The following is a 13,548-nucleotide window of genomic DNA, read 5'->3' on the forward strand; positions in this document are numbered from 1 at the left end:
ATAAATGATTAAAGAAGGAATGACTGACGAATGGATGAATGATTAACGAATGAATGAATAAATGAATAAAGAAGGCATGACTGACGAATGGATGAATGGTTAACGAATGAATGAATAAAGAAGGAAATGACTGACGAAGGGATGAACGATTAACGAATGAATGAATAAATGAATAAAGAAGGAATGACTGACGAATGGAGGAATGATTGTTGAATGAATGAATGAATGACTGATGAATGATTCATGAATGAATGACGAATGAGCGAACAAATGAATGAGGACGGAACGAAGGCCTGAGCGACTGCGTGGCTGCGCGGCGGCGGCGGCGGCCGCTCCGCCCCGCCCCCTCCCCGCCTACGTCACCGCCCCCTCAGCCACGTGCTCCGGCGGCGCGTCGCGCGCCCCGGGGGGTCTCGCGCGCTCTCCCCCTCGGCCGGCCGCCGGCGCGCGCAGGTGGGCGTGGCCGGCCGCGTGGCAGGTGAGGGCGGGGCGCGCGCTCCCTCCCCCCTCGCCCCCGCCCCCCGCCGGCCGCAGGTGAGGCGGCGACGACGACGACGACGACGACGACAAGATGGCCGCCCGCCGCCCGCCGCGCGGCCGCCTCCTGCTGCTGCTGCTGCCGCCGCCGCCCACGCTCGTCCTCTGCCTGCTGGGCGGCGCCGGGGCCGTGCCCGAGCCCGGACGCTGGGACCACACCGTCGGACACGTAAGTGGCGCCCGCGACGCCCCGCTGGGGCCCCGCCGGCCGGGGGAGGGGAGGGGACCCGGGGGGGGGGGGGGGGGGGGGGGGGGCGGGGGTCGCGCATGCGCCGACGCCCACGTGACCCCCTTCCCGTCTCGGCCGGCCACGTGACCCGCCCCCGCGCGCCCGACCGTTAATCATTCATTCGTTCGCCCATGCATGCATTCATTCATTCAGGGGGCTTTAGGGAGGAGACCTTCGCGACACTGAACCCGAACCTCCTTGTGGGCAGGGATGATGATCATCATCATCATCATAATCATGTTGGTATTTGTTAAGCGCCTCTTATGTGCAGAGCACTGTGCTAAATGCTGGGGGAGATAATAATAATAATAATAATAATAATGATGATGATGTTGGTATTTGTTCAGCACCTCCTATGGGCAGAGCACTGTGCTAAGCGCTGGGGGAGATAATAATAATAATAATAATGTTGGTATTTGTTCAGCACCTCCTATGGGCAGAGCACTGTGCTAAGCGCTGGGGGAGATAATAATAATAATGTTGGTATTTGTTCAGCACCTCCTATGGGCAGAGCACTGTGCTAAGTGCTGGGGGAGATAATAATAATAATAATATTGGTATTTGTTCAGCACCTCCTATGTGCAGAGCACTGTGCTAAGCGCTGGGGGAGATAATAATAATAATGTTGGTATTTGTTCAGCACCTCCTATGTGCAGAACACTGTGCTAAGCGCTGGGGGAGATAATAATAATGTTGGTATTTGTTCAGCACCTCCTATGTGCAGAACACTGTGCTAAGCGCTGGGGGAGATAATAATAATAATGTTGGTATTTGTTCAGCACCTCCTATGTGCAGAACACTGTGCTAAGCGCTGGGGGAGATAATAATAATGTTGGTATTTGTTCAGCACCTCCTATGTGCAGAGCACTGTGCTAAGTGCTAGGGGAGATAATAATAATAATAATGTTGGTATTTGTTCAGCACCTCCTATGTGCAGAGCACCGTGCTAAGCGCTGGGGGAGATAATAATAATAATGTTGGTATTTGTTCAGCACCTCTGTGCAGAGCACCGTGCTAAGCGCTGGGGGAGATAATAATAATAATGTTGGCATTTGTTCAGCACCTCCTATGTGCAGAGCACTGTTCTAAGTACTGGGATTGATAATAATATTGGTATTTGTTAAGCGCCTCCTATGTGCAGAGCACAGTTCTAAGCGCTGGGGGAGATAATGTTGGTATTTGTTATATGCTTACTGTGTGCAGAGCACTGTTCTAAACGCTGGGGGAGATCCAGGGTCATCAGGTGGTCCCACGTGAGGCTCACAGTCTCCATCCCCAGTGACTGTTAGCAGCGCGGCTCAGTGGAAAGAGCCCAGGCTGAGGAGTCAGAGGTCATGGGTTCGAATCCCCGCTCTGCCACTTGTCAGCTCTGTGACTGTGGGCAGGTCACTTCACTTCTCTGGGCCTCAGGGACCTCTTCTGTAAAATGGAGATGAAGACCATGAGCCTCACGTGGGACAACCTGATGACCCTGGATCTCCCCCAGTGCTTAGAACAGGGCTCTGCACATAGTAAGCGCTTAACAAATACCAGTGTCATTATCATTATGCTCGGGGCCTCAGTGACTCATCTGGAAAATGGGGATGAAGCCAGGGAGCCCCACGGGGGGGCCACCTGATGACCTTGGATCCTCCCCAGCGCTTAGCACAGCGCTTTAATAAGAATAATGAGGGCATTTGTTAAGCATTTACAATGTGTCAAGCACTGTGCTAAGCGCTGGGGAGGATCCAAGGTCATCAGGTGGTCCCACGTGAGGCTCACGGTCTTCATCCCCATTTTACAATTGAGGCTCAGAGAAGTTAAGTGACTTGCCCAAAGTCACACAGCTGTGAGCGCTTAACAAATGCCAACATTATTATTATTATTATCATTATTATTGTTATATTGTACTTTCCCAAGTGCTGAGCACAGTGCTCTACACACAGTAAGCACTCCATAAATACGATTGAGGGATTGGAGGAAGCCCCTGGTGATTGACGGGCAGCCCTCACCCCAATTTTTACAAATGAACAAACGGAGGCAGAGATTAAGGGACTTGCTCAAAGTCGCACAGGTGCCATTAGAACCCAGCTTTCCAGACTCCCAGACCTCACTAGAGCATCTCGTTTTTCTATTGGCAATTAATAATACCGGAGAATTTTATTAGGGCAAGCGCAGTTATTTATACCTGACTTTATTCTGGCTGATTTCAGTTTTGAGACTACAGGGAGTTCTCCTGTAATACCCAAGATCAGGTTCTTGAAGAACTCAGGGTTGGGGGGAAAATTTCTTTAATAATAATAATAATAATGTTGGTATTTGTTAAGCGCTTCCTATGTGCAGAGCACTGTTCTAAGCGCTGGGGGAGATACAGGGTCATCAGGTTGTCCCGCGTGAGGCGCACAGTTAATCCCCATTTTCAGATGAGGTAACTGAGGCACAGAGAAGTTTAGTGACTCGCCCACAGTCACACAGCTGACAAGTGGCAGAGCCGGGATTCGAACCCATGACCTCCGACTCCCAAGCCCAAGCTCTTTCCACTAAGCCACGCTGCTTCTTTATTAACTGTTCATTTAATAGGAATTCATGGATCGGGGGGGGGGGGGGGGGGGGGGGGGGGGAAACGTTCGAAGATACCACCGTAACTGGCATAGAGCGACACGATTTGCGTGGCCTAGTGGAAAGAGCGCGGACTTGGGAGTCAGAGGACCTGGATTCCAATCCCCACTCCGCCCCTTGGCTGCTGTGTGGCCTTGGGCAAGTCACTTCACTTCTCTGGGCCTCAGTTGCCTCATCTGTAAAATGGAGATGGAGATTGCGAGCCCCGCATGGGACGGGGACTGTGTCCAACTCGATTCATTTGTATCCGCCCCAGTGCTTAGTAGAGCGCCTGACCCGGAGTAAGTGCTTAACAAATACCATCGTTATTAATAATACTGGACCGTGAGCTTGTTGGTCACGACGGCTACCCCCTTAGCCTGGGAGCCCCATTTGGGACAGGGATTGGGTCAGATCCAAGCCCAAGCGCTTAGTACAGTGCTCTGCACATAGTAAGCGCTCAATAAATACTATTGAATGGATCCAATTGCATTATATTCACCCCAGTATTTAGCACAGTGCTTGGCACAGTGGACGCACGGGACAGGTCATTATTAGTGTCGTCGTCGTCGTTGCTGTTTTAGTACCAGAGAACTGGATATTGGGAGTTCACCCGTTCATGGGTTAGGCAGAAAGATTGTAGTGACCTTTTTTTAATGGTTTTTAGGCGCTTACTTTATGCCAAGCACTGTACTAAGCCCTGGGATAGATAGAAGGTAATCAGGAGGGACACAGTCCCTGTCCCACATGGAGCTCAGAGTCTTAATCCCCATTTTGCAGATGATGGAACTGAGGCATAGAGACCTTATTCTTTCAGTTGAGCACTTAACTGTGTGCAGAGCACTGTACTAAGCGCTTGGGAGAGTACAATGCCGCAATAAAGAAACACATTCCCTGCCCACGAGCTTACAGTCTCGAGGAATACGGAAATTGTATAGACAGTCACCTACTGAAAACAAAGAATTATTCATTCAAGAGTATTTACTGAGCGCTTACTAGCTAATTTTATCACGTGACTTGCCCAGGGTCACATGGCAGACAAATGGCAGAGGCAGGATTAGAACCCAGGTCCCCTGCCTCCCTAGTCCGTGCCGTTTCCATTTTCGTGCTCTCCATTTCTGTTCACACCTGTGGATCTTCACTCTCGTCAACGCAACCTGAACTGCAGAGGAACCTTCCTGCATCCAAGCCTGGCTGCAGTAATTGTCTTTAAGGGACCCACCCTCCTCATTTAATACTTGTGGTACTTGTTGAGCGCTTATTGTGTGCCTGGTACTATTCTAAACGCTGGGGGAGATGGACATTTTGGGCCAGACCGTGAAAGGGATCTAGATTCCCTGATCGATTCCCGGGAGAGTCCAGGGTGGAGTTGCCGGGCCCTTATTCATTCATTCAGTCGTATTTATTGAGCGATTACTGTGGGCAAAGCACTGTATTAAGCGATTGATCCTGTACTGTATCGTTAATAGTGTGCTCTCCCAAGCGCTTAGTACAATGCTCTGAACGCGATAAGCGTTCAGGAAATGCGATTGAATGAATGAACCATGTTGTTGTTCCCCTTTCTTCCAGCATCACAGTCCGCCAAGGAAGATGCCCGTTCCCTAATTCCCTAGCCAAAATTAAGTCAAAACACACACTCTGGCTGAATTGTTAAATAATTTAGCACATTATATTGTGTTTTTGATGGTGCGATCATGTATATCAGAGGGTGCATGTTTAGTAGATTACACGCACGAGCATTTATTTAAAATTAAGTCCCGGTAGCATAGTAGAAAGTGAAAAGAAAGCAGGCCTGGGAGTCCGAGGTCTTGGGTTCCAATCCCAGCTCTGCCAGTAGTTTGTCATGTGACCTTGGGCAAGTCCCTTAATTTCTCTGTCCCACATTTCCCTCCTCTGTCAAATGGGGATAAAATACTTGTTCTCCCTTCTACTTGGGCTGTGAACCCTATGTGGAACAGAGACTTTGTCCAATCTAATTAGCTTGTATCTACCCCAGTGCTTAATACAGTGCCTAGCACATAGTAAGCACTTAGCCAAGGACCATTAAAAAAAAAGGGTTTGAATGAATGGATTTGTAACCTTATCTCCGCAGCAAGATAGTCGGTGGTGTTTTCTGTGATTCTGACCATTTCTGACCCAAACACTATGTCTCTTATCATGTGACAAGATTATGTCTCTTATATTTTGTATTTTAACTGGGACGCCGCCATTTAATATCAAAAAGTATTTGAAAAGTGCTGTTGGCCCTCTGCAGATGGTTATATAATTTGTGTATTTTTCCTTTTAGGGCTCCAAGCCACTAGTATTTAGAAAAACTATGTTTAATTCGACTGAGATCAAGCTTAAAAGTAAGTACTGCATCACCTTAGGTTTGCAATGAGTGTAGTTATTATTTACTAAATCAAAATTATTTTTCTAAAATATTTCTCGAGATCCTATCGAAGCATAGGGTATTTGCCAGTTTATGTTTTTCTATCGAAGCTCTGCGTGTGGAACAATCTCTGCTGTAAAAGCCTCATCAAAAAGAATCTCCAGAAAAAAATTCCATTTACTTTTTCTTCGATGTTGACCTGTAAGATGTTGCACACTAAAACTTGGTTGGTTCTCACCGTTGTTGGTTTTTTTTTAATAAAATTTGGCACTTACTCTGTGTTATTCTGTGACTCTGAAAACGTCCTGGATTTTTAAAGTGTACAGTTTGTTTGGGTCTTATCCCAGTAGGACACCAGGTCCATTTTCAGTCTCTTTTTTGATAACTACTAGGGAACAGTAGACGTGCGGGAGTCTTTTTTGTCCAAGTCCACCTCCTGGAGCCCAGATGCTGGGAGAGAGCCAGCACTGTGGTCCATGGAGAAGACCCCCTCTCCCCCGTCTGCCTCTCCTCCCTCTTCCTCTCCTCCCTCTTCCTCTCCCCCTTCTCTGTCTCCCCTTCTTTCTGTCTCTCTCCCCCTCCTCCCTCTCCCCTCTTCCCTCTCCCCCTCCTCCCTCTCCCCCACATTCCTCTTCCCCAGCCTCTCCTCCCTCTCCCCGTCTCCATCTCCTCCCTCTTCCCTTTCTCCCTCTTCCCTTTCTCCCTCTTCCCTTTCTCCCTCTTCCCTTTCTCTCTGTTCCCTTTCTCCCTCTCCCTTCTCCTCCTCCCTCTCTCCCTTCTCCCTCTCCTCCCTCTTCATCTACTCCACCTCCTCCCTCTCCCCTTCCCTCTTCTCCCTCTCTCCCTTTTCCCTCTCCCCCTTCTCCCCTTCTCCCTTTCTTCCTCTCCCTCTTCCCTTCCCTCTTTTCCCTCTCCCCCTTCTCCTGCTCCCCCTTCTCCCTCTCCCCTTCCCTCTTCTCCCTCTCCCCTTTCCTCTTCTCCCTGTCCCCCTTCTCCCTCTCCCCTTCCCGCTTCTCCCTCTCCCCCTCCTCCCTCTCCGCTTCCCTCTTCCCCTTTTCCCTCTCCCCCTTCTCCCTCTCCCCTTTCTCCCTCTCTCCCTTTGGTCTTTTCCCTCTCCCTCTTCTCCCTCTCCCCCTTCTGTCTTTTCCCTCTCCCCCTTCTCCCCTTCTCCCTGTCCCCCTTCTCCCCTTCTCCCTCTCCCCCTTCTCCCCTTCTCCCCCTTCTCCCCTTCTCCCTGTCCCCCTTCTCCCCTTCTCCTTCTCCCCCTTTTCCCCTTCTCCCTCTCCCCTCCCCTCTTCCCCCTTCTCCCCCTTCTCCTCCCTTCCCCCCCCCCTTCTCCTCCCTTCCCCCTTCTCCCTCTCTCCCTTCTCACCCCCCTTCCCCTCCTCTCCCTCCCCCAAATGCCCCTCACGTGGCTCTTTCCAGCGTTCTCTCCCTGAGTCCAGCGTCTCTCGCTCCTTGAATGCATTATGCGGTCATAAAAACCGAACCCTCGCTCCCCTCCATCAGAGCGGCAGTGGGGAGATTGCGGGGAGGAAAGGCCACTTAGTTTTTGTGTAATGCAGGGACTGCGCTTTTGAGAGCCTTATGGTCAGGATAGTCATTTGCAGTACTTACCATCTGATGTTGCCCATGCAGGCAATCATTTCTTGCAACACCACCACATCCCGCTACATCCGGGCAAGCTCGTGTGGCTAGAAGCGGTGTGGCCTTGTGGATAGAGCATAGGCCTGGAAGTCAGAAGGACCTGGGTTCTAATCCTGGCACATCCACTCGTCTGCCCTGTGACCTGGGGCAAGTCACCTCACTTCTCTGAGCCCCAGTTCCCTCATCTGTAAAACGAGGATTAAGACTGTGATCCCTAGGCAGGACAGGGACTCTGTCCAACCTGATTAACGGGTATCTATCCCAGTGCTTAGTACAGTGCCTGACACACAGTAAGCGCTTAACAAATACTGTGAAAAAAAGAAAAGAACGTTTCTTATTCTGCCTTCGTGTTCTACTCCAACATGAAGGCAATAGTTTGTATATTGAGTTGGGCAGGGTGGGTTGAGGACATCTCTCGAGAAGGGATCGTTCACTATTCCCTGTTAATAGTAATAATAATAATAACGTTGATATTTGTTAAGCGCTTACTATGTGCAGAGCACTGTTCTAAGCACTGGGGGAGATACAAGGTAATCAGGTTGTCCCACGTGAGGCTCACGGTCTTAATCCCCATTTTCCAGATGAGGCAACCGAGGCACAGAGAAGTGAAGTGACTTGCCCACAGTCACACAGCTGGCAAGTGGCAGAGCCAGGATTCGAACCCATGACCTCTGACTCCCAAGCCCATGCTCTTTTTGCTTTAGTAGAACGATAGCAATTTGGGGGTGTATCATTTATTTTTAAGTTGTATTTGTTAAACGCTTACTATGTATGTGCCAGGCACTGTAGTAAACACTGGGATAAGCTCTGGGAAGATGCAAGATAGGTTGGACGCAGTGCATATGTCTCATGTGGGACCCGCACGCTTTGGTTTCGGACTTCTTTCTCCTGAAGGGAAACCCAGCCCGCTCCTGCCTCACCCTGTCTCGGGGTAACGCCGCCCACCCCCACCTAAACCCCTAATCATCCTTCCCAGTTAATGCCCACCCCAGTCTCCAGCCTGTAAGCTTGTTGGTAAGGGTCGTGGCTATCAACTTTATCGTATTATACCCTCCTGTGCGCCAGGTACCATGCTCTGCCCACAGTTATTGCCCAATAAATGCCATTAGTTGATTGGATTTTAGAACGTTTGTTGTCTTTTCCCTTGGGAAAAACTCGGTTTCACATTTTGAGTTCTTCAAGGATGGGTTTCTCTGACGGCTCAAAAAAAAACCCGTATCCTGTGAAAGCAGACGTCTGTAGTGATCGAGCCTCAGATCGTTCGTGTAAAACTAGACTTTCTCTTTTTTTTAATAGTTGATTCATTCAGCTGTCCTGATCCCGTGTCATTTACCATAGAGTGGTTTCTGAAGTATCATGCCTGTCACAATGAATTTATCGACCTGGAAGTAAGTAAAACGCAAGTGGATACGTACCTTAGCTCCACTTGGGAAGTGAGACCACAAAAAGTTGTACACGAAAGGCTGTATAGTGCCAGAGTACAGAGTAGGTGACTGTGCTCGCAACTCATTATGGAGTTTTAGGCAGTAGTGAGAGTAATAGAAGTTAGGGGTAAGTGCTTACTTTGTGCAAAGCACTGTAATAAGTATTGGGAAAGAATACATGGTGAGGAATAGACAGGGTCCCTGGTCCTCTGGGGGCTCACAATTTAAGTTGGGGAAAGGACCTGGGAATAATAATAATAATATAATATATAATAATAATAATAATCATCGTGGTATGTGCCAGTCACTGTACTAAGCACTGGAGCGGATACAAGCCAGTTGGGTTGTCCATTTTACAGACGAGGTAACTGAGGCCCAGAAAAGTGAAGTTACTTGCCCAAGGTCACATAGCAGGCATTTGACGGAACCGGCGTAAAGGGAGAGATTAATACGAACCCATTCCCTGCTTCCTTGCGTAGGGTTACCGTGAGGATTAATGAAATTAAGTAGTTGGAACCCCGTTTACAGGACATATAAGATCTCAGATTTTACTTGGTCCCTCTGCCTAACCGTTTCACCGTCTCAAGTTTGTTAGTTCTTTGTAGACCTCCTTGGTTCCTGTTTAGTAAATTTACGGTCTGAATTAAGTTCAGGCGAGGTACACCAAACATTGGGCAACAGACGGGCAGTGCACTTGAGTTATGTTTGGCTGAATGCGTCTCTGTATATTACATATCTTGCCCAGAATTGCTGTAGTTTCCACACTGCTCTACAGCGTTTGTAATCTTGTAAAATAATTCAGCTGCCAGCATCGAAGTGTTGTCAGAACAAAAGCCTTATAGTAGTATGATCCAACTACTGTTGAAATCCGTAAGTCACTCCTATTTATTGAGCATTTACTGTGTGCAGAGCACCGTGCTAAGCAGTTGGGGGAGTACAGTATAATAAAATAATAGATAAAGTTGGCATTTGTTAAGCGCTTACTATGTGCAGAGCACTGTTCTAAGCGCTGGGGGAGATACAGGGGAATCAGGTTGTCCTACGTGAGGCTCACAGTCTTCATCCCCATTTTATAGGTGAGGGAACTGAGGCACAGAAAAGTGAAGGGACTTGCCCACAGTCACACAGCTGCCAAGTGGCAGAGGCGGGATTCGAACCCATGACCGCTGACTCCCAAGCCCGGGCTCTTTCCACTGAGCCACGCTGCTTCTGTTATAACAATGTAACAGACACATTCCCTGCCCACAGTGAGTCGATGGGTCTAGATGGGGAGGCAAGCATTAATATAAATGAAATGAAAGATATGTCCGTAAGTGCTGTGGGTCTGGGAGAGGGGATGAATAAAAGGAGCAAGTCAGGGTGACGCAGAAGGGAGTGGAAGAAGAGGAGAAGACGGCTTAGTCAGGGAAGGCTTCTTGGAGGAGATGTGTCTTCAATAAGGCTTCAAAGAGGCAGAGAGTAAATCCTGGAAGAAACACTAGGTGATAGGAAGCAGGGTCTCTGACAGTGATAATCGCACTTAAGCAGTTGCTATGACAGTCATATTGAGTGCTAACTGTGTGCGGAACACTGTACTAAGCGCTTGGGAGAATGCAATATAACAGACACATTCCCTTCCCACAGCATGCTTACAGTCTAGAGGACCTTACAGTCCAGTAATTGTTATTACTATGTACTATATTATAGTAGCAGCAGGGTTCATCGAGCACCCACTTGGTGCGGTGCACTGTACTAGACGCTGCGGGAGTACCGAAAAACCAAACGACCCATTCCCTGCCCACAGGGAGTTGATCTGGTCGACTGATGGTTCTACACTATCTTTGCAGACCTTCCATATTGAACAAGATTTCAGTGCGTAATCATAAAGTGAACGATGGGATGAAAGTTATTTCGTGTTGCGGCTATGATTCGTACTTTTTTCTGCAATTCATTGTAATACGAATGCGTGATCTAGAGCTCTTTTTTTTTTTCTGGCTAGGATATGTTGGAGAAAAACATCATCACTGCTGATAAAGATTTCTGTGCAGATTATCTCCAAGGAAAGCATTGTATAAAACAAAAAAATGAAAACCTGAAGTGCAACAGTGAATTGCAGATATTTCCTGTGTTGCATGTGAGTATTCAGCAATTTTATGTAACTCTGTCTGCTGTATAAAGTGAGCATTCCTTCAGTTCAAGCCCTTTGTATCCGTTTTCACACGAGTAAAAATCATCTTCTCAACTTCAAAGACCAGATTTTTCATTGTCTCTGATTGAGGTGTTCCATTTGCGTTTCTGTTGGATTCACTATGGCGAGTTTTTAAAAATGCTTCACGACCGCACGCGAGAGCTTTTTCATCATTTAAAAAAATTGTGAAAATGTTCGTTTAGTCACAAATCAGAGTTTAGTATACGATATTGAATCTCAGATAGAGGCATTTTGCAAGGTGGTTAGAAAATAACATTGAAGCGACTAAGATATTTCACACCTATCTTCAGTCATTTCTATTTGATCCAATTTCCAACTTCTCAATGTATTTTCAAATTTTAGAAATAAAGAGCAAATATCAATTCAGATTAAAAAATTTCCAAGCCATTATTCCTGCTTTGGGAAGCATGACTTCCCTGTTTGCAGCCTGAATTAGCTACCTCCTGTAGAATCCTGGGTCCTTTTGTTCCTTTTCAAATGGTCACCATCTTCCAGGTCATAACCTATGAATCACTAGAGAAACACCGTTTCCCTCCGGGATATTTCACGTCGCTTTTTAGAGGAGATTTTCCCCAGGTGGAGTCCTGGGGTATTTGCAGTCGACATTTTACAGTGGTGATGCCATCAGTGGTCTCTCGCATATTCAATCGATCGTATTTATTGAGCGCTTACTGTGTGCAGAGCACTGTACTAGGCGCTTGGGAGAATAACAATATAACAGACACATTCACTGCCCACAGTGAGTTTACAGTCTAGAGAGGGAGACGGACGTGAATAGAAATAAATTATGGGCATGTACATAAGGCCTGCGAGGCTTGACGGGGGAGATGAATAAAGGGAGCAGGTCAGGGTGACTCAGAAGAGAGTAGGTGAAAGGGAAACTAGGACTTAGGGAAGGCCTTGTGGAGGAGATGGGGCTTCAGTAGGGCTTTGAAGATGGGGAGAGTCAATGTCTGTGGGATATGAAGAGGGAGGGCGTTCCAGGACAGAGACAGGATGTGGGCGGGAGGTCAGTGGTGACATAGACGAGATTAAGGTAGTGAGAAGGTTGGCAGTGGAGGAGCGAAGTGGGCAGGCTGGGTTGTAGTAGGAGAGTAGTGAAGGGAGGTAGGAGGGAGCAAGGTGATGGAGAGCATTAGAGGCAGGTCTGGGAAGCATCTTGAAAATAAGTGGCTAGCGTGGGCGGAGAAGACCGCCAACAGGGTGGTCACCCTGGCCACTGCCTGCTCCTCCAAGATGGTATGACCCAACTCTGCCACTACGTTGTGGTCACCGTGGCTGTGAAAGGGCTCGGAACAACAAACGGTTGGGGACACCCTCGGGCAGCCCGCCGCATCCTTGCACCCCTACCTACGTGTCGTACCCGCTGTTTCAGCGGGAACAGGGATGAGAGCGTGCAAGTGGAACTGCGCCAACCACTAGCCCTAGGATGACTTCTGTCACGTAGATTCTCGGTCACGAAGTATTGTGGGCAGGGATTGTGTCTGTTTATTTTTGTACTAAGCACGGTGCTCTGCACGTAGTAAGCTCCCAGTAAATACGATTGACTGACTAAGTCTTCATGCCCGGACCAAGGCTCATCTGTGATTTGCGGCGAACGAGGCTCCATCGTCATTAACAAATGCAAAGGGCGCCTCCATTTGGGATGGGTTAGCTGTGAAAAGCATTCAGTTTTCTCCAATACACAGGCAGTTTCCCTGAAAGTATATGAGAGAAAATACTTTGGTGATTGCTCCATTTTTTTTCTTATTTCAGAAAAAAGAACAAATAACAACAAATATTAAAAAGCTTCCAAACCACCTAGGATCTACGGTAAAGTTTTAACTCTCATTTGTCGTTAAGTTAGAGGTGCACAATCGACTGTAGCTAGAGAAACTATGCCCCTTGTTGAAGAATTGCCTCAGATACTAGATTAGTTAGCTAGGTTTTCTACCGTTGGGTTCAGCTACCCCGCGAGCCGCTTTGAAATTGTCATGGAAAGAAGGATTCATTCATCTCAATATATATATATATTTTAATGGTATTCATTAAGCTCTTTCTGTGTGCCAGGCACTGTTCTAAGCACTAGGATGGATACAAGCTAATCAGTTGGGACGCAGTCCATGCCCCTCACGAGGCACCCAGTTTTAATCCCCATTTTACAGATGAGGTTACCGAGGCAAAGAGAAGCAAAATGACTTGCCCAAAGTCACATAGCGGAGCCAGGATTAGAACCTAGTTCCTTTTGACTCCCGGGCCTGTTCTCTGTCTACTAGGACAATATTCTTCTGCTGTTCTTGTGACGTTTAAATCCCTAGGAGCTGCCATAGCAAGAAATCAGCAGTGCCAGGAAAGGAGAAGTAATGGCCAGATCAGTCATCAGTAAGCACCATGCCAGGCAGCGAGGTCCGTTTGCCACCTCACGGGATCCAGCTGGATTTTAAACGCCGATTATCCTGTGTTTGCGGTGTCTGCTTGGCCTAGAACAATTTCTGAAAGCTTCTCTAGACTTGCAGAAGTTTGGAAATAAAGTCAGGCACGAGGGAACCCTAGTTACAAGGCAGCTCCAGAAAAGGGAAAGTGGAAAACTAATGGT

At 47.9% G+C, this 13,548-nt stretch overlaps 1 protein-coding gene across 1 annotated transcript in view; it reads left to right on the forward strand.

Annotated features, from left to right (window-relative positions):
• Window positions 1–601: 601 nt before the first annotated feature.
• Window positions 602–13,548, forward strand: part of TMEM87B (transmembrane protein 87B) — a 46,384-nt gene continuing 33,437 nt past the window's right edge. The window contains exons 1-5 of the mRNA XM_029058786.2: window positions 602–706; window positions 5,631–5,691; window positions 8,658–8,749; window positions 10,764–10,898; window positions 12,729–12,785. Of these exons, the coding sequence (XP_028914619.1) occupies window positions 5,661–5,691; window positions 8,658–8,749; window positions 10,764–10,898; window positions 12,729–12,785 (315 nt within the window). The 5' untranslated portion in view covers window positions 602–706; window positions 5,631–5,660. The remainder of the gene's footprint in view (window positions 707–5,630; window positions 5,692–8,657; window positions 8,750–10,763; window positions 10,899–12,728; window positions 12,786–13,548) is intronic.

The sequence above is a fragment of the Ornithorhynchus anatinus genome, chromosome 1 (assembly GCF_004115215.2).
Source record: "Ornithorhynchus anatinus isolate Pmale09 chromosome 1, mOrnAna1.pri.v4, whole genome shotgun sequence".
In the NCBI taxonomy this organism is placed as follows: Eukaryota; Metazoa; Chordata; class Mammalia; order Monotremata; family Ornithorhynchidae; genus Ornithorhynchus; species Ornithorhynchus anatinus.